The sequence below is a fragment of the Mytilus galloprovincialis genome, chromosome 2 (genome assembly GCF_965363235.1).
Source record: "Mytilus galloprovincialis chromosome 2, xbMytGall1.hap1.1, whole genome shotgun sequence".
Lineage (NCBI taxonomy): Eukaryota > Metazoa > Mollusca > Bivalvia > Mytilida > Mytilidae > Mytilus > Mytilus galloprovincialis.
Genome location: NC_134839.1, coordinates 105,028,107 through 105,050,727, shown reverse-complemented (window position 1 = coordinate 105,050,727; position 22,621 = coordinate 105,028,107). Strand labels below are relative to the sequence as shown.

The 22,621-nt window shown below is 37.9% G+C and overlaps 1 protein-coding gene across 4 annotated transcripts in view; it reads right to left on the bottom strand.

Moving 5' to 3' along the window:
• LOC143065235 (uncharacterized) overlaps window positions 1–22,621 on the bottom strand; it is a 48,509-nt gene that overhangs the window by 17,920 nt on the left and 7,968 nt on the right. Inside the window, exons 1-3 of one of the 4 annotated variants that reach the window (XM_076238681.1) lie at window positions 19,902–20,081; window positions 3,547–3,688; window positions 2,338–2,477 (exon numbers count right to left, since the gene is read on the bottom strand). In XM_076238681.1, the coding sequence (XP_076094796.1) occupies window positions 2,338–2,477; window positions 3,547–3,688 (282 nt within the window). In that variant the 5' untranslated portion in view covers window positions 19,902–20,081. Of the gene's footprint in view, window positions 1–1,445; window positions 1,520–1,745; window positions 1,819–2,337; window positions 2,478–3,546; window positions 3,689–19,901; window positions 20,082–22,621 lie in introns of those variants that run through there. The other 3 variants (XM_076238680.1, XM_076238683.1, XM_076238682.1) reach the window with 3 other exon arrangements.

Genomic DNA, 22,621 nt, shown 5'->3' with positions numbered 1-22,621 from the left:
CACGACCATCATTATAAATTACATGTTAACATAACTTTTTTTTAATTTTCCAAATAACAAGGATATTGTCCTTCATGGATAAGCAACCTTCGCTGTATTTGGGAAAACATTTTGAATGTTTTGGTCTTCAATCGTCAGAAACTTCATATTGTATTTGACCTCTTTTATTCTTTTGATTCAAGCAGCATTGGCGAATCTTTTATAGACAAAATGGGCGCCTGGCGTTCAAAATCTTAATTCTGCTTTTTATGATGAGATAAATTTTAATGCTGCATAGTGACGTTTCAATTGTTATGAAATATTCCTGGAAAACTTCATTCAGTTAGTGATTATCATAATTCAATACATTGCTAAGATAGGCCATTAAAAGGCATTCAAGGAACCTCTGTCCTTTAAAAAAAAAGCTTCAGGAACTTCTGGCTTTGTTACTCTTGTAGGATTTTTAATTTTAGTTTCTTGTTTATAATTCAGAGCTTAGTATGACGTCCATTATCACTAAACTAGAATAATATATTTGTTTAAGGGCCAACTGCCGCGAAGGACGCCTCAGTTTCTCGCTACATTGAAGACCCATTGGTGGCCTACAGCTGTTGTCTGTTCTAAGATCGGGTTGTTCGCTATGACACATTCCCCATTTTTATTCTCAATTTTATCTTTGAGCGAAAAACGTAAAATAACTCAAATACTGAAATTCAATTTATCAAATGACAAAATAAAAAGCTCAAACACATCAAACGGATAGAATATAAATATCATGTTCCTAAAAATGTACAGGCATTTCGGTATGGAAAAATGGTGGATACCAGCACCCTTGTGTTATACCTATCTAAACCTTTCACTTAGATAGTCCCATAGAATTCCAATATATTGAAAATATGTGTGAGCAAAACAAACAGACAGGGAAAATGTCAACATTTACCACTAAATTATTTAATAGTATTGTAACTTAGAAAGATGGCGTTTTTGTCATTCTTTTAGATCTACATCATTACTTCACCTTTCCAACTCCACCTTAAATAATACCCTTGACTCCTCCTCCTTCTAGGACCAGATTTAACACCATGACTTTACCTTTCCAACTCCACTTTAAATAATACTCTTGACTCCTCCTCCTTCTAGTACCAGATTTTACACCAATACTTTACCTTTCCAACTCCACCTTAAATAATACCCTTGACTCCTCCTCCTTCTAGGACCAGATTTTACACCATTACTTTACCTTTCCAACTCCACCTTAAATAATACCCTTGACTCCTCCTCCTTCTAGAACCAGATTTTACACCATTAATTTACCTTTCGGGCCAACTCCACCTTAAATAATACTCTTGACTCCTCCTCCTTCTAGTACCAGATTTTACACCATTACTTTACCTTTCCATCTCCACCTTAAATAATACCCTTGACTCCTCCTCCTTCTAGGACCAGATTTTACACCATTACTTTACCTTTCCAACTCCACCGTAAACCAGACCCTTGACTACTCCTCCTTCCAGTACCAGATTTTACATCATTACTTTACTTTTCCAACTCCACCGTAAACCAGACCCTTGGCTCCTCCTCCTTCTAGGACCAGATTTTACACCATTAATTTACCTTTCGGGCCAACTCCACCTTAAATAATACCCTTGACACCTCCTCCTTCTAGTACCAGATTTTACGCCATTAATTTACCTTTCCAACTCCACCTTAAATAATACCCTTGACTCCTCTTCCTTCTAGAACCAGATTTTACACCATTACTTTACCTTTCCAACTCCACCGTAAACCAGACCCTTGACTCCTCCTCCTTCTAGTACCAGATTTTACATCATTACTTTACTTTTCCAACTCCACCGTAAACCAGACCCTTGACTCCTCCTCCTTCTAGTACCCGATTTTGCATCATTACTTTACCTTTCCAACTCCACCGTAAACCAGACCCTTGACTACTCCTCCTTCTAGTACCAGATTTTACATCATTACTTTACCTTTCCAACTCCACCTTAAACCAGACCCTTGACTCCACCTCCTTCTAGGACCAGATTTTACACCATGACTTTACCTTTCAAACTCAACCTTAAATAATACCCTTGACTCCTCCTCCTTCTAGAACCAGATTTTACACCATTACTTTACCTTTCCAACTCCACCGTAAACCAGACCATTGACTCCTCCTCCTTCTAGGACCAGATTTTACACCATGACTTTACCTTTCAAACTCAACCTTAAATAATACCCTTGACTCCTCCTCCTTCTAGAACCAGATTTTACACCATTACTTTACCTTTCCAACTCCACCGTAAACCAGACCCTTGACTCCTCCTCCTTCTAGGACCAGATTTTACATCATTACTTTACCTTTCCAACTCCACCGTAAACCAGACCCTTGACTCCTCCTCCTTCTAGTACCAGATTCTCAAAAGGAAACCTATACTGTGTTGGATCAATCTCGATACAATCTTCATCACCATGATGCGGTAGAAAGTTGTAATCCAAATCTAAAATACACAACTTTTCAAATTACTCATTACATAATCGGATAGTCATTTAATTCAAATTCTGGAATGTTGTTGTATTCACGTCAAATAAATTTTGAGCTGATATAGAAAAGGTCTTTGTATTTCTGAAGTCTTAGACAATCTAATTGAACATTCCTCTTCTACAAGGCCACATTGTTCAATTATTTTTCGAATTGCAAATTAAAACGGTACTTAATTTTCACAACTACATTCATGTGTTCTGGGTCAATGTCACAAATCAAACACTTTATATCATCTTAATTGTTTTTATCTTGAGATCGACTAGGGTTTAAGCAGGGCCAGAAGTTTGTTTCTGTTAATGTGGGATAAATTAGAACTAGGAGACAAAAATAGAGGTAAAGGAGAGGGTTAAAATCTCACAAAACATGTTTAACACTGCCGCATTTTTTGCACCTGTTCCGATACTTTGCCTATGTCATTGTATTGTATTTTTTATTTATCTTAATTTTGGGTCATTTATTTGTTTTGGAGTTTATTATGACTTTCATTTTATATGAACTAGTACATTTTTTGTTCAGGAATCGACCATTTCGCTTCTCCACCTCCTTTATGTAAGTTAAATGATTCCTCCTCAGCTTCAGCCCATCTCCTGGAGCAGAATTTTTCATTTTTTATTTGCCATGGGCTGTTTTCTACTCTTTGGTCGGTTTGCTGTTTCTTTTTCTCTATTTTTTGCGCTATTTTCATATTTCTTGATCGGTGTGAGAAAATATTTCTCCTCACTAGTTAAAATCTGTTCTCGGCAAATGATTGGTGGAAGTTTAATTGTGACGTGAAATTTTCTTGGTTTCTTTTTTAATTTCTTATTGTGACGTCATGAAAAAAGGCGACCGTGACTCATGAAATCACATAAAAAGTAAACAGTTTCTTCAAAAGGAAGGATAAAAATCACTAGAGAAACAGATTCCACCACTATAATTCGTGTATTACGATATTTATCCACTCTCAACAGTTAAATATTAAACTATTTAAAAAACTCTACAAGCCTCGCGATTTTCTTGATCGGTGTGAGAAAAATATTTCTTACCTATATCACCATCGTGTTGGTCACATTCTTCTTTCAAAGCTGACAATAATTTCTCACGTGCGACCTTAATTTTCTCTCTTGCATTTCGACATTTTTCTGACATCAAAGGATCTTTCCAACTTTGGGAAGATTTGTTACCCATCTATCAAATGTGCAAAAATATAATATACAATATAATAATATTTGAAAAAGGATGAGCGTTTTTAGCGACCAATATGATTTTGATGTTATAGAGGGGGGTGTTAACATCACATCTACAAAACCTTTACAAATGCTAGTATGTGCTACAGAAATTAAGCTGCTATAGCTAAAGCACCAAGATGTTTCGACAACTACTATACACATATGCAACTGGAGAATGACACAATAACATTACAAAACTAGACAGCAACAACGCATACATTCACTTTTTTCTGATTTTTTTTATTTTTGACATAAAGATAGAAAACAATCAAGCAGGATTACACAAATGTACAGTTGCAGGTATGGTCTTTCATTATATGACAACTCTAAATAGCAAGACATAAAACAAAATTTAACTTTAATTTTCGTACCACTTATAAAATATTTAAATCACCTAGGACAGATTGTAATGGCAACCATTTTTTAACTATATATTCTTTTTGTGTAGGCGATAAGAAATTTACTGTATGTTGTTCTATTCTTATACAGTATTTTAAATATGCAATACTAGCTTTCACAGAAGGTTTTTCTCCTGAATTTTTACAGCTATAAATATCAAATTTTAAAATCAACATTATATGTTATACTACATCATATGGGTCAAAAATTTACACAATACCAAAAATAACATCTTTTGCCTCTATATGTTGAAGGCTAAATCCACATTTTAATAATAAATCTTGAAGTGCTATCCAAATATTTTTGCTGTATATACATTCCCAAAAATATGCAATAAGCTTTCCTTGGTTTCAGTGCAAAATGTGCACATTTCTGTTTCTATTAAACCACATTTAGAATGAAATTCAAAACAGTGTGGCTGTGGCCATTGATTGACACATTAAATTCATCCATTGACTGGGACAATTTACGTGAACGTTTGTCTGTAACGACCACTGTTCACGACGTACCTACGATAGACATTTAAACTGTGGGGTTACCAAAGGTTTCTTAACGCCTTTAATTATAAAATAATTCGAAAAAATAATCAGGAATAACCTTTATGTTTTGATTTATATAATTGATATAAATCAAAACATCGTGGTATTTCTGATTAATTTTTCGAATTACTTTATTAAGGTGTTAAGAACCTTTGGTGACCCCATAGTTTAAGTGTCTTTAAAAAGTACATAGTGAGCAGTGGTCGTTACATACAAACGTTCACCTAAATTGTCCCAGTCAATGGATGAATTTAATGTATCAATCAATGGCCACAGCCACACTTTTGAATTTCATTCTATAAAGAAAAGAGTTTGTATATACAATTCTATGTACTAACTTCAATTGAAAATTTTGAAATTTAGTGTTTTTTCACATTCACTTACTGGTACTGTTCATATTGATTTATCGCACTAAACTAAAACAGAAAAACCAAGTAGAATGCTAACATTCGAAGATCAAGAAAAGGCTAAAAATTCAAATTCCTTACATATTTAGTATCATGGAACAACTTCAACGACAACAGGGACATACCAGATGTCAGCAACTCAATTGTGTGGTCTGAAGGGACATCTTCAACGACCAGAGGGACAAACCAGATGTCAACAACTCCAGAATGGGGCATCATGGAACAACTTTCACGACAAGAGGGACATACCAGATGTCAACAACTCTAATGTGGTCTGATGAAACATCTTCAACGACAAGAGGGACATACCAGATGTTACCAACTCCAATGTGGTCTCATGGAAAAACTTCAACGACAACAGGTACATACCAGATGTCAACATCTCCAGTGTGGTCTCATGGAACAACTTCAACGACTAGAGGGACATACCAGATGTCAACAACTCCAGTGTGGTCTCATGGAACAAATTACACGACAAGAGGGACATACCAGATGTCAACAACTCCAGTTAGGTTTCATGGAACAACTTCCACGACAAGAGGGACATACCAGATGTCACCAACTCCAGTGTGGTCGCATGGAGCAACTCTCACGACAAGAGGGACATACCAGATGTCACCAACTCCAGTGTGGTCTCATGGCGCAACTCTAATGACTAGAGGGACATACCAGATGTCACCAACTCCAGTGTGGTCTCATGGAGCAACTCTCACGATAAGAGGGACATACCAGATGTCAACAACTCCAATGAGGTCTCATGGAACAAGTTCCACGACAAGAGGGACAAAGCAGATGTCAACAACTCCAGTGTGGTCTCATGGAGCAACTCTCACGACAAGAGGGACATACCAGATGTCAACAACTCCAGTGAGGTCTCATGGAACAACTTCCACGACAAGAGGGACATAGCAGATGTCACCAACTCCAGTGTGGTCTCATGGAGCAACTCTCACGACAAGAGGGACATACCAGATGTCAACAACTCCAGTGTGGTCGCATGGAGCAACTCTCACGACAAGAGGGACATAGCAGATGTCACCAACTCCAGTGTGGTCTCATGGAGCAACTCTCACGACAAGAGGGACATACCAGATGTCAACAACTCCAGTGAGGTCTCATGGAACAACTTCCACGACAAGAGGGACAAAGCAGATGTCAACAACTCCAGTGTGGTCTCATGGAGCAACTCTCACGACAGGAGGGACATAGCAGTGTGCAGCAGGTTGAATGTGTGTTTGACAAAGACGGGAATACATAGACATTGAAATTGATTAGTTTGTAGAAACTGCCAAATGCCTACTACAGTAAGACTAAACTGGCAATAAAGTGTCTTGTGATATAACATTTTATTCGTAAATAGTATGTGTTTTATAAGGTTGTGATTGTTTCATGGTGCTTTTCAATAATATTGCTTTATATGTCACGGTTTATATACTTTCTATAGAGATTTATATGTCACGGTTTATGTACTTTCTATAGAGATTTATATGTCATGGTTTATGTACTTCCTATGCGGTTGCTTTATATGTCACGGTGTATGTACTTTCTATACTATCGCTTTATCTGTCACGGTGTAAGTACTTTCTATACTATCGCTTTATATGTCACGGTTTATGTACTTTCTATAGAGCTTTTTATGTCACGGTTTATGTACTATCTATACTATTGCTTTATATGTCACGGTGAATGTACTATCTATACTATTGCTTTATATATCACGGGTTATGTACTATCTATACTATTGCTTTATATGTCACGGTTTATGTACTATCTATACTATTGCTAGATATATATGTCACGGTTTATGTATAAAAAAGAAGATGTGGTATGATTGCCAATGAGACAACTGTCCACAAGAGACCAAAATGACACAGACTTTAACAATAATAGGTCATCGTACTGCCTTCAACAATGATCAAAGCCCATACCGTATAGTCAGCTTTAAAAGGCCCCGATATGACAATGTAAAACAATTCAAACGAGAAAACTTACGGCCTTATTTAAATAAAAAAATGAACGAAAAACAAATATGTAACGCATATACAAACGACGTCCACAAGAGACCAAAATGACACAGACTTTAACAATTATAGGTCATCGTACTGCCTTCAGCAATGATCAAAGCCCATACCGCATAGTCGGCTTTAAAAGGCCCCAGTAGTATAAAAATGCCGGTTCTGCCACAAAGCTACTTTTAGCACAAAAAGTATGAGAAAAAATGAAAAAAAAACTTTAAAAAGTGATGAATATCTATTTACCAACCTACAACATAAAATATTCAAAAAAAAATAAAAAAACACTTTAAAAGAATATAATTGTAGGGTAAGAAACAAAAATATAAAAAAATGTCTTTTGTTGAAAAAATTAATGACAACAAATTTATAAATGATAATGTATTTGAGGAAAAGGCCAAAGATCAAAGTTTAAAAATTTTGAAATGGAAAGAACTTCCAATTGGTGTGATTTATAAAATTTTAAAAGTGTTAGAAACAGATGGTAAATTTGAAAAAAGTAACATTCTTACCTTAAAAAACAGAGAAGGAGAAACAAATAAGGTGTGGGCTTGTAGTGGATTGAATAGAGAGAATGAACCTTTGGAAGGAGCTTTTGTAAAAAGTACAGGTTTTAAAGTGAGTAAAAAAACTAAACAAGAGTACTTATCTTACAATCTTGTAAGACAGTAAAAAAAATTGGTTAGTTGGGGGAAGAAAAAATGGGGTAGCTGGGGTACAAAAAAATTTTCTTTTAATCCAACAAATTTTTCTGCTGGATTGAAAAAAGTTTTTTTTTTTTTTTTTTTTTTTTTATGCTTGAAACAGAGCACATCATGAAGTGAAGCGGAATGGAGCACATCGTGAAACGATGTGTGGAGTGAAGTGTAACGGAATGATGTGTGACTTTTTTACGGCGCATGCGCAGTAAGAAGAAAAAAATAAACTTGAAAAATAAGTTAAAGGAGAGCATTAGAAGAGGTAATAAGAAATATGGCATCATTACAAAATATGAGTGCTGAGAAATTACCAAATGTTTGTGGGGTTAAATTGAAGAGGAAAGAAGGACACTGTCAAATTAAATTAAAGGAAGATGGAAAATGTTGGAGACACAAAGAACAGCTGAACCATAATAATAATGATGATTTAATTACTAATGGTAAACTACAGATTAACAAAACCATTAAGGAATTGCAAACAAGAAAACTTAAAAGGTTATAGTAAATTGTCAAAAATTAACTTGGTAAACCTTATTGAAAGCAAAACAAACCAAAAATTTAAAAGAGAAGAGGTTTTTTCTATGAAACAGTTAAAAGCAATTGCTAAAAGGAGAAAAATTAATAACTATTCTAAACTAACAAAAGAAAATTTAAGTATTTTAATTATTAATAATATTGAGAATGCTTCCATTGATGAAGAACTAGAAATAACAGAAGGAAGAACTGCATTAAATGGTGTATTTAGCACAGTAAAAGTTAAACAAAAAAAAGAAAAATGATGTAAATACATTTTTAAAGCTGTGTAAAAGCACTATTATTAGCAAAATACAAGAGGTGTTGACCCAGAAAAAAGGGTTGAAAGTGGAATTAGCTTTAATAGTTGAAATGAAGAAACTAAGCACTAAATCACCTGATGAAACTATAATAACAGAACCCTCTTTTAAATCCTTGCAGATGACTATTTTTGAGACAACAAACCTTGAGCAGGAAATTGATGATGCAGTTGAAAAGACCAAAGAAACAATGTCTAAATATCAAAGAGAGGGCAGTGGGTGGGTGTTTAGTCAAATTAAATCAGATTAGATATTCATTTTAGTAAGTTTAAACCACTAGCTGGAAGTTCATTTATAGCACTTCCAAAACAACTATTGCTAAAGAAGGCAATTATTAATGTAAAAAATACAGATAATCAATGTTTTAAGTGGGCTATTCTTTCAGCACTTCATCATGATGAGGTAGATCAAAAACAGACTGATAGGGTGAAACAATATGAGAAATGGACTAATGAACTCAACTTTAAAGTTATTGAATTCCCAGTGTCACTCAAAGCAATTGATAAGTTTGAAAAGCTTAACCCAAACATTAATGCGAATGTGTTAGGGTATGAGACATCCCCCTCAAAAGATGAACTGGAAGTTTATCCTTTAAAAGTATCAAAAAACAAGGGTGAAATTATGATAGATCTCATGTTACTAATAAATAATGATAAGGATGGTAAAAAACAGGAACATTATTGCTGGGTGAAAAGTTTATCAAGACTTTTAGGATTACAAGTATCATTAAATAGTCATAAGGTTTTCTTTTGTAGAAGGTGTTTCAATCATTTTACTAAACAAAACATTTTGGATAAACATCTTGAGTATTGCAGTCAGAAGGAAGTGGTAAAAATAGAACTACCAGAGCCAGGAACCTTTACACAATTTGACAATTACAACCATGCAATGAGAGTTCCATTTACCAGATTTTGAATGTTTTGTGGAGAAAATTGACACATGCCAACCCAACTCATCAAAATCATACACAAAACAATACCATGGACCCTCAGGATATTGCTATTACATCAAGTATGAACATAAACACTATAAATCACCAGTTTTGTACCAGGGGCTTAATGTGGCTAAAACATTTGTTAGAGAAATGGAGAAAGAGATGTGGAAAATTTACTATATTTACAAAGAAAAGAAAGACATGGTGATGACTGAGGAAGACAAGAAAAGACATGAAACTAGCATGACCTGTCATATTTGTAGTAAAGACCTTAATGGAGACATGGTTAGAGATCATGATCATATTACAGGTAAATATAGAGGTGCTGCACATTCCAAATGTAATTTAGCATTTCAACTTCCAAAATTTGTTCCAATTGTATTTCATAATTTGAGTGGGTATGATGCAGATTTGTTTGTTGAAGAGCTAGGATTTAATGGGGGGCAAATTAACTGTATTCCTATTACAAGTGAAAAATACATTAGTTTTTCAAAGAAAGTGGGGCCAATAGAGATGAGATTTATTGATTCATGTAGATTTATGCCAAACTCACTAGACACCTTGGTAAGGAATTTGATGAAGGACCAATTTAAAAACACTAAAGAGGTGTTTAACAATGAACACTATGAACTACTTTTGAGAAAAGGGGTGTATCCTTATGAATACATGGATAGTCCAGAGAAATTAATGGAGACTAAAATACCGTTCAAAGAGGATTTTTATAGTAAACTTACTGGTGAGGATATTGATGATGATGACTATCAATATGCTCAAAAAATATGGAAAACATTTGAATGTAAGACAATGAGAGACTTTCATAATTTGTATTTACTGACTGATGTGATGTTATTAACAGATGTTATGGAAAATTTTAGAGATGTATGTATGAAAAATTACCAACTAGATCCAATGTGGTATTACACATCACCAGGATTAGCTTATGACGCAGCACTTAAAATGACAGGTGTTAAATTAGAATTACTGTCTGATCCTGACATGCTACTTATGTTTGAGAAAGCTACTAGAGGAGGAGTGGCTATGATAACCAACAGACATGGCAAGGCCAACAATCCTTACATGAGTGATTATGAAAAAATGCAAGCAACTAAATATTTGACTTATTTGGATGCTAACAATCTTTATGGGTATGCCATGTCACAACCTTTACCTACAGGTAAATTTGAGTGGATTGAACCCCAAGAAATTGAAAAAATTTTAAACCATGAGGATGATCATTTAATTGGTTACATGATTGAATGTGACCTTGAGTATCCTAAGGAATTACACAATAAGCATAATGATTACACATTAGCACCTGAAATTATGGTAATCAACAAGGTACCTAAATTAATTCCATCTTTAAATAATAGAACTAAATATGTGCTTCATTATAGAAATCTTAAACATAATTTATCATTAGGAATGAAATTAATTAAAGTTCATAGAATTATTGGGTTTGAACAATCTCCATGTCTCAAACAATATATAGATCTTAACACCAACCTTAGAACTAAAGCTAACAATGATTCTGAAAAGGATTTTTTCAAACTAATGAACAATTCATTATTTGGTAAAACCATGGAGAATATTAGAAAAAGGGTTAATGTTAAACTTGTAACATCAGGCAAACAAGCCTTAAAACTTGTAGCCAAACCTAATTATGATAGAAGGGTTATTTTTAGTGAAAATCTAACTGCAATACACATAAAAAGACCAAGCGTATATTTAACAAGCCAGTATATTTAGGAAGTTGCATTTTAGATTTGTCAAAGACCTTGATGTATGACTTTCACTACAATTTTATGAAAAAGAAATATGGTGATAATGCCAAACTCTTGTTTACTGATACTGACAGTTTGGCTTATGAAATTCAAACAGAGGATGAAATACAGATTTTTTGTGTTATTAAAATTTGCTGTTACAAAATGATAGAAATTATTATAAATTAAGGAATGTATCTCCCTCATGCAAAGCTCTGATTCCTTCCACGGATTTGGCTATATTTTTGGGACCTTTTGGATTATAGCTCTTCATCTTTTATATAAGCTTTGGATTTCAAATATTTTGGCCACGAGCATCACTGAAGAGACATGTATTGTCGAAATGCGCATCTGGTGCAAGAAAATTAGTACCGTTAATTTTATTACAAGGATATTACCCCATATGTTCAGGATAAATTTGGTGGAAAAATAATGACAGAATTTGTAGGTCTTAGAACAAAGATGTATGCATTTAAGGTTGGATAGGAAGTGACAAAGAGGGCAAAAGGAGTCAAAAAGAATGTCATTAAGAATGGTATTAACTTTAATGAATACAAGCAATGTCTTGACACACAAGAAGAAGTTTATAAGTCAATGAACATTATTAGAAGTAAGCTTCACAATATTTTCACTGAAGAATTCAACAAGATTGCTCTCTCAGCTAAGGATGACAAGAGATATATATTGCAGGATGGAATTATCACACTATCCTATGGACATTACAAAATAAATGAATAAAATTAGTATTCATGGCGTAATTCTTCCAAACAAACCCCTGTCCAACAGTGAACTTGAAAAGACTGCTCAAAAACTAGGAATTTTAAACTTTAGAGGTGTGTATATGAGAGATACCTTACCACCCAACCCACACCACATTGAATGTGGAATTTTAAATCATGATAGTTTTAAAGGTCCTGGAACACATTGGACTTGTTGGTATAAACATGGATTGGTAAAGTATTACTTTGACTCCTATGGATTGCCACCACCTGATGAAATGGTGAACTACTTACAGCCTGAAATTCGATATAGCACCGATAAATTACAGCAGCGAGGCTCGATGGTGTGTGGCCACTTTTGCCTATTCGTGTTGAAAGTGTTGGCGACTGGAAAATCGTTGGAAGATACAATCTTTTTACTATATAAATAAATGGATAAGTTTGGATCTCATGCAAGAAAGCGTGAATCTGTCTGGTGGATGCTACAGGATTTGGATATGAACGACAATCGCATTACTAGCCTAGGACATCCCAAGAACAGCTCGGATGTTGTAACAAAACGGTGGTTAACCCAACAAATGAAAGATGGTATAAAAGACATCAATGACCTAGAGGCTGCGCTTGAAGCAATCTCGAAAGAGCTTGAGGCGGCGAAGAAACAGCTGAATGTTATTGAGAAAGATGTGGTGAAGAGTCTACCGATAACTGGAGGTAAGATGGTTGGTGGTATAGACATGCAGGGGCATTCGATCACTAATCTCCCATTGTCAACAACGGCTAACGAACCTGTGACCAAAGGATGGTATGCAAAAAATTGGCAAGACTTGGTCAAGAATCTCACCGACAGGGTAAATGATCTTGAAAAGGAGATCAAGGGAGGAAGGTCTCGGCTTGAGCTCGATGCAATAGCGAAGGAGGATAAAACGTTGGACTCAATCAAGACAACACTTGAAAACCGTTTGGGGTAAACTATCACAATCTTTCTGGTCCTGAAAAAACAAGACCGGAAAAATTGTTGCTTGTTTATTGTATATTGGATTGCTTGATCCATGCGTTGAAGGTTTTGGGGTATCCTTTCCATTTGACATACATCTCTTTCACACCATTTCGAGTTCGCCGTCGCAAGACATTTTCGATGCGGTAGATGTTTTGATCTGTTTTTTGAAGTTCGGGCTCATAGAAGGATCCTTGAATTTCCTCACCGCTGAAATCCTTGAGGTATAAGTGGGCGGCTGAGTGTTCAACACTAGGGAAATGGTGAATACTTCCTCAGTCCAGCGGGGTGTGTATCCCTTTTCGAATGTACCTTTCTTTTTGGTGATTCGAACTTTATCACCAGCACGAAATCGTGGTGGTTTCATGGGAGGTATGCTGCCATAAAGGTTCCAATACACCTTGTTTTCATGCTCCTTATGACTTGCGGCGACAGGGGTCATTTTGATGGATCGATGCTTGGTGGTATTGTATTGGCGAACAAGATTATCCAAAACATTGATGTAGGTGCGTGTAGAGTTGCCTGAGAAATATTTGAACATTTTCTTTTTCATGGTACAATTCCAGCGCTCAACCACACTCGACTTCTCCTCATTTTCGGTGGAGTAGAGCTCAATATCATGCTTTTGAAGCAGCTGATTTACATCCTTGTTGTAAAACTCAGTGCCTTTGTCTGTCCAAATCTTTTTGGGCATACGCTCCTTGAACACCACTTGAAAGGCATCCCGCACCGTTACCCCTTTCTTGTTTTTGAGTGGTATCAACCAGCTATATTTGGAGAAGATATCGATAATGCTCAGGATGAACTTATTTCCCTTGTTGTCCCTAGAAAAGGCACTCATATCAACAAGGTCGGCCGCCCAGGTCTCATCCACACCACCCACTACCACACGGCGTTTCTGAAACTTACGTTGAACTGGTTTGTGCAACTCCTCAGCTAAATCATCGGTCCAGCGAACTTTTTTTTTTTAATACCCAGACCAAATCGAGCTTTGGTACCGATGATGGGTCCAACGGTCCATGCGTTCGCGAGTAGTAGGGTTGGGAATGGTGTTAAGCGAGGCTAGCATAGCTTTGTCACAGATGGAGTTGCGTGAAGTGGTATCCTTATGCTGGGCATAACAGAGATCGTGGTGATATGCAGCTTGGTCCACTCAATTAATGGGTTTTGACCAATCCTTTGGGGTGCCATCGGGAAGTAGTCGCTTGCTAAGTTTAGTTCCTGGCCCGGTAAAGTTGTGTCCAGGTAGATGCATTTCCATGGGTAATCGATTGATTAGGTTGTTCATAAACCCTGCACCAGTTGTAGCAACAAACTGAGACTTCTTGGCACCGCACACCTTGCAGTTGCCAACCTTCCTACGTCGCCCGTTGCTGGTAATTGTTTCGCCAGGGTTAACTGTGTCCGTCTTCCTACGACATTTTACGCAGAAGATCATCGTTATTTTATTTAAATAAATGAACGTCAAAGACATTTCTTACAGTGCCAACGCTCCCAAAAGGAGCAATCACTACCTCCTTCCTCAGCGGTCGATCAGAGGGTTGATCATTGGGAAGTCGGACTGTGGTAAGACAACGCTGTTGAACAACCTACTCCTGCGCGATGGATGACTCGACTACGATCGATTGTACGTCTTTGGAAAATCACTTCACCAGCCCATTTACCAGCTGTTGCAGCAAGCGCTTGGAAAAGGCTTCCCTAAGAAAGATATTCGAGACCTCCTACAGTGTAAGAGCAATTCACCCTACTCGTTGATCGATGTGGTCGACGCCTTACCACCACCACGACACCCGAGTGGTATTGACACTGTTTTCTTCGAGCAAGGGAACGATGTACCAGACCCCCGAGAACTCGACCCAGTTGCAAAAACCTCATGGTGTTCGACGATTTAATGCTGAGCAAACAGAACACATGTGAAGACTACTACGTGCGCGGTCGTCACAACAACGTTGATTGTTTCTACCTGTGTCAGAACTACTTTAAACTACCTCGACAAACGATTCGAGAAAATGCAAACTTTATCTGTCTCTTCCAGCAAGATGCTAAGAATCTCGATCATATTCGACGCGATCACTGCAATGATCTTACCAAGGAACAATTTGACGCTCTGTGTAAGCATTGCTGATCCCAACCTTATGGATTTATAACCATCGATCACACAAGCCCAAAGTCAGCAGGAAAATACCGATGTAAATTAGAAGAGTTTCATGTAAACTAATTATATTAAAGGGATGGCATCCAATATTGTAGATATAAATATGGATCAGTATAAAAATTCTTTAAAATTTTGGAGAATTAGATGGAACTGGAGCTGGAGTTTGGTCCTATGGATCCTATTAAGCCAAAGAGTAGGTTGTCATGCGAAAAATGTAAGTTTGAGTGGGATCCAGTCGAACAGAGAAGTATATGTTTCAAATGCGGTCTCGTTATCACCCGCAAGATCGATAGTAGTGGAGGTGATTTCGACGCGTGGAACTCTGGCCGTCTGTATGGTAAGGTGCAGCGATTTTTCCAACCCCAATGCCCTACCAAGACGATTCGAAACCGTCAGTGCACACACCCATGCCACCCTGGTAAAGACCTATGCCGCAGACACTTTAATTTTGCAATAAAAACGGGAACCGTAGTGGATACGGTCGATACCCCTAGCGATTGGGAAAGGCGTCTGAACCTTCCACCAGGCGCTTGGGAGCGTTTCTCCTAACGCTTAAGGGCGTTCACACCAACGCTTAATGGCGTTCACACCAACGCTTAAGGGCGTTCAACAGCGTTCGCTCCTATAAATAAATGACGTTTATCAAGATTACCGACCCTATGCAGCGTGAGGCGCTCGCAAAGGAGTTGCTTGAAACTAAGCGGAGCATTCAAGCCAGCAACAGGCAACATCGTCTCGACAAGATTGGACTCAGCCGAGACCTTTCCAGGGTGTTCAAGCCTGTGGTTGAGGCTCAGCGGGAAGCAGCTTCAAAAATCACCAAAACAATCGAAGATTTACCTGCAGCAGTGCCAGCCCTCCCTCCTCCACCGCCCGAGTTTGCCGACCCACTACCCATCGCACCACCTACAGACACCGTTCTCGGACCTCGAGCACAGCAGTATTTGCAGCTCAGTATGACTTCTTCCGCCGACCACACCTTTGAATTGCGATCTGAAAACGATGGTCTCTTCATCGGAAGCTCACCAGTTACGTTTGACGGCGATGATATTTTTGTAGATAGCGTGAGGTACAAAGGAACCCTTGGCCTCTGGGAACTCATGGTGAAAAAGAATCCAAAATCGTTCGAGCCCGAAGACCTAGAGGACTATGCACAAATCCTGAAAAGTTCCGGTGCCATGTATCAAGGCAATTCCACCCTCTCGAGAACCCCAAAGGCGAATAAGGGTTACAAGTGGAAGGAAATCGTATCCCACATCTACAAGAAGGATAAGTTTGGTAGTGGGCTGCAAACCATATTTCTTCCTTCCAACTTCAAGCAGCTTCTTGATCGCTTGAAACTGTGTGCTGCAGCATACCAAGCAGGAAATAATGGTGTGCGCAACGAAATTGTGTCGATTATCGATGCTATGAAAAAGGGTAGACATATTAATATCGATGAATATAAGGCGCTTCATCGTAGTATCCTATAAATAAATGTTGCAAATCAAGAAAGGTTATGCTCGAAAGTACGCCTACGGGGGTAAAGGACTGTTTGACACAATCGCCAGTTTAGCTGGACACATGTTTACTTCCATTGCCGCCCAAACCCTAGGAAGTAAGGCCATAAATGCTGCCACCAATGCAGCCTTGAAATGTGTTGAAAAGGGGGCTTCCAAAGCCGTCGACCATGTGGTTGATAAAGTGACCCGCCCCAGAAAACATATTAAAACCCCTCAACAGCTTAGTGTTCAACGCAAGAAGCCAGAGCAAGTTCGGTTTAAGAATCTAATCTCCGGCTCTGGTATCAAAACCATTCACGGCTTCGTCCAACGCTATAAATAAATACATTATGTCTGACATCCTTACAATCACCGAAGGGTTGACCTTCGACGAAAGTCTCCAGGAATATCAGGTTCGAGAATACGAACCACAAGCCGGTGCCCAGCTGAACAATGCCGGTGCTGAAATCCGAATCAACATCGAAACCCAGGATTTGTTCCTACACCCCGCCGAAAGTTATCTCATGGTAGAAGGTCGACTTCTTAAGAATGATGACACAGCATATGCCGATGGCGATCTTGTGTCGCTCACCCATAATGGTATCATGTATCTTTTCAAGAGCATCAGTTACAGGCTTTCAGGTCAGCAGATCGAACATATTAACGACCCCGGCATCGCCACCACTATGCTGGGAATGTTAACCTACCCCGACGACTTTTCCAAATCGCAGGGTCTCAACCAACTGTGGTATAAAGATTCTTCCGCCGATGCTGAGGCTGAGAACACTGGATTTGCAGCCCGCCATGGATACATTATCACCAAGCCCACCAACAAAGGATCGTTTTCGTTTGCCATCCCCCTAAAACATATTTTTGGATTCGCAGATGATTACAACAAAATAGTGTACGGGCTTAGGCATGAACTCTCACTCGTTCTCGATTCAAATGCTAATGCCATTTTGAGAGCAGCTGCCGTCAACGATCCGGCAAAGATTGTCCTAAGTAAACTATCGTGGTTTGTTCCTCACGTCACCCCCTTAGACGAAAATAAGATGCAACTGTACAAAACTATCCAGAGTAAAACCAAAATCCACTGTGGATTTCGCATGAGACAGTGTGATTCCATAGCCGTTCCCCAAGCCTCACAGTTTAACTGGCGCCTAGCTACCAAGAGTGGTCGAGAAATCCCTAGATATATCATTGTTGCCTTCCAAACCAACAAAAGTGGTGACCAAACCCATAATGCTGCCGTGTTCGATCACTGTCGATTGCGAAATATCCATGTCACCCTCAACGCTGAACGTTATCCAGCAGTCGACTATAATGCAGCTTTCAACGAAAATAGGATCGTCAGAGTGTTCAAAGAGGATTCCGACTTCAGAAAGAAATTCCATAACATGGACAGTCTCCTCAGTAATGGTGGTATCAATCCCTCCGATTTCATCGACTTGTACCCCTTGTTTGTGATTGATGTGAGTCATCAGTCTGAGCGTCTCAAAGAATCTACTGTAGACATTCAGATCCGAGCAGAATTCGCCCGTAATGTTCCAACCAACACCGAAGCGTTTGCACTTGTCATTTCAGATAGAATCCTACAGTTTGAATCCGATGGTCAGAAGATGAACGTTGTGTACTAAAAAGTAAATGGATATAATTCACCTACAACTCCTCTTTGCCAGTCGCCCCGCCGAAGTCTATGCAATCGTAGTGAAGGCTAGTAAACAACTCAAGGAGCAGTATGATGGTATCGAAGAGTGGAAGCCAAAATATGTGACAATGGTCTACCATAAATAAATGGATAACACATTGTTGCAGCAAATTGTCAATAATACCAACCCAAAGCATAAGTTTTCCTTCATCGTCTCTGGAAACGATAGCCAAATTCTTACCCGGTTCAACCCCCCACTACAACTCGAGGAATCTAAGACCTACGAAATGGCATTAGTAAACCTGGAAACCTATAACTCCATCCCCAACATTCATACAGGTAACAATTCCTTCCGCTACTCCCCCGACGATGGTGCCAACTGGTTTCCCATTGCACTAAGCACAGGTTCCTATGACATCGAAGACATCAACAATGAGATCCAGAGGCGGCTACGGCTCAACAAACACAAAACGAAGATCATCATCGATGCCAACCGGGCAACCATAAGAGCAACGCTGACCCTCGCCAGACACTATCAAGTAGACTTCAACGTTGTCAATAGTATCAACACCGTCTTGGGATTCAAGCGACAAATTTACACGTACGATATGACCACAAACGGCTATACGGAAGGGGAACACATTGTGAATATCATCAGCATCAACAGCATTCTGGTGAATAGTGATATCATCCATGGAAGTTATGTAAATGGTACACAGCAGTCTACCATCTACAGCTTCTTTCCCGCAGACGGTCCTGGTATGAAGATCATTCAAACCCCAAAAAATCTAGTGTACTTGCCGGTAACCTTGCGAACCATCAATCGCATACAAACGTATCTCACCGATCAAGATGGTAGGCCCATCGATTTCAGGGGTAAACATCTCACCATTCGCTTTCATCTTCGTGAGGTATAAATAAATGACTTTTCACGAACAAGGTTTGAACTTAACAAAAGGTCAAGCTGATAAACTACAACGGGCTGCCAAGAAAGGTTGTCCGGTCTCCATTCGTTTGTCTCAGGCAAACCTGCAAGGTGAACACAAGATGTTGCTCACCACCCGCCAGATTCAAAAGATCACCAAGCTTCTACAAAAGGGTACTGGTGGTATGGTCCTAGAGTTAAGTGCAACCCAATTGAAGGAAAACATGCAGAAGGTGGGTGGTTTCTTACCCATGTTGGCGGGGCTGGCAATGAGGGCACTTCCCATGTTAGCAAAAACCATTCGACCCGCCTTGGGTGTCGGAGCCTTGAGTGGTCTTGGTGGTGTAGCCGTCAATAAGGCCGTAGGGTCTGGATTGTACCTGAAACGTGGTGGATGCGTTTGCACCGTGAAACCTAGTGGCAACGTTCTCTTCCTCAAACCATCAAACGCCCGGATCACTTATGGTGATGGACTCTACTTGAAGCGTGGTCAGCAATTCCACGACGGAGCTGGTCTGATCTTAGGTGCTAACAGCCCCTTCAAAGATATTCCCCTCCTAGGTATACTCCTATAAGTAAATGGATGATTTAGATTCTGGATACCGACAAACCAGAGTCGAATGTATGGAAGATCAACTCAACGCGGATATACATAAGTATCAACATACCTTGAAGATCTACAAACGTCTGGACAAAGTTGTATCTGTAGCACTGGGTGTTTGTTCTGTGGGCAGTTTGGTGTTGACCAGCTGCACCATGGGTTCAGCTTTAACCGGTATGGGTATTATAGCCTCCCTTTCCCTAGGATCCCTTGCTTGCTTGAGTGCCACTGGCGTGATGGTACTCACACTAATCTCAAGGAGTATCATGAAAAAGAAAAAAATACACCGCGACACCTTGCAATTGACACAGTCCAAAAAATTTTTGGTTGAACAATGTATTAGTACTGCTTTGGCTAATGATGAACAAATTGATGATGCTGAGTTTGGAAAAATCACCACTTGCCTCAAAAACTACTACGATGAAAAAAATAAGCTCCGATAACCTTCCACCACTTTTAGTGAGGACCTTACTGCGCATGCGCCGTAAAAAACGTCACACATCATTCCGTTACACTTCACTCCACACATCGTTTCACGATGTGCTCCATTCCGCTTCACTTCATGATGTGCTCTGTTTCAAGCATAAAAAAAAAACAAAAAAAAAAAACTCTTCAATCCAGCAGAAAAATTTGTTGGATTAAAAGAAATTTTTTTTTGTACCCCAGCTACCCCATTTTTTTCTTCCCCCAACTAACCCATTTTTTTACTGTCTTACAAGATTGTAAGATAAGTACTCCTGTTTAGTTTTTTGACTCACTTTAAAACCTGTACTTTTTACAAAAGCTCCTTCCAAAGGTTCATTCTCTCTATTCAATCCACTACAAGCCCACACCTTATTTGTTTCTCCTTCTGTTTTTTAAGGTAAGAATGTTACTTTTTCCAAATTTACCATCTGTTTCTAACACTTTTAAAATTTTATAAATCACACCAATTGGAAGTTCTTTCCATTTCAAAATTTTTAAACTTTGATCTTTGGCCTTTTCCTCAAATACATTATCATTTATAAATTTGTTGTCATTCATTTTTTCAACAAAAGACATTTTTTTATTTTTTTTGTTTCTTACCCTACAATTATATTCTTTTAAAGTGTTTTTTTTATTTTTTTGAATATTTTATGTTGTAGGTTGATAAATAGATATTCATCACTTTTTAAAGTTTTTTTTTCATTTTTTCTCATACTTTTTGTGCTAAAAGTAGCTTTGTGGCAGAACCGGCATTTTTATACTACTGGCCCCGATATGACAATGTAAAACAATTCAAATGAGAAAACTAACGGCCTTATTTAAAAAAAAATGAACGAAAAACAAATATGTAACACATATACAAACAACAACCACTGAATTACAGGCTCCTGACTTGGGTTCGTTCTTATGTTGTTCTGTTATACCACTGTCCCAGGTTACGGGGAGGGTTGGGATCCCGCTAACATGTTTAACCCCGCCACATTATTTATGTATGCGCCTGTATCTATGTACTATCGGATAATTTTTTTTTTTTAATTTTCACATTTATTCTAAAAACTTAACTTTTATTCGGTCAATTATTACAATTGAAAACACTTAAGAGGCTCCTAAACATTTTTAAGTTCACTTGTATATACTAATTTCCACTGGATCACAACACAAACGTTACTTACAAGAGATCTTTTCCTGCAAACGAAACTTCTTTTTTGGTAAATAAATTATGCCGTTAGTTTTCTCGTTTGAATTGTTTTACATTGTCATTTCGGGGCCTTCTATAGCTGGCTATGCGGTATAGACTTTGCTCATTGTTGAAGACCGTATGGTGACCTAAAGTTGTTAATTTCTGTTTCATGTTTTCTCTTGTGGAGGGATGCTCATTGACCACATCTTCTTTTTTTTTTATGTTGTCAGAAAATAAAAACAAAATCTTGTAAAGGAGAATCTTCAGTTTGCTAAAGGATGCTTTTAGCCAGACAGAGAAACTATACCCCCCACCCCCATCTTTGGGTTTGGTTTTTTGTTCCTCTTCAACTTTCCACACTATACCCGCCTAAATTCCGATTTCAAAGCAAGTCACTTGTATAAACTGTAATATTAAGAATAATTTAACTAACAAGTATGTAAAGTTTTAAGCAATAATTATAATAGTTTCTGATATACGGCGCGACATGTGAAAAAGCCCTCTTTTTTTATATTAAAGTCAATAACTCTAAAATAAAATTTTGAATAATCCTCAAAAAGTATACAGATTTTTAGATTAATATAACTAAGAAGTTTTAAGCAATAATCATAAATCGTTTTTAAGATACAGCGCGAACTGTGAAAAAACACACCCTGTTTTAGTTACAAAGTTGCGAAACTCAAAAAGTTCACCAAAAAGTATACAGATCGTTTGGCCATCATAAACAACAACCATGGTAAGTTGAAATTTGGATAATATACTGTACCATGTTTACGACGGGCAAACGGACGCCGGACATTTGTATACCATAATACGTCCCGTCACAATTTTTACGGGCGTATAAAAATAGTGTTGGCTATTGCCTTTTGTTAGATAAAATACGTGGAGGAAATATGAACTGTGTTCTTTTATTAAAATTGTATCATTGTTAATATTAGCGGAATACCATTATTTATTCAATTAACATAAATAAATTGAATAAATTGTTCAGTTAGGAAATGTACTTCGTCGTGTACCTAAATTATTGGTATTAGTTTTAAAATATCGTTCCATTTGGTTTTCTGTGCTGTAATAAAATGTTAGAAAATCGGATCCGAACAAAATCATGGATGAGGAATGAAAAAAAATGATAATTGACATGC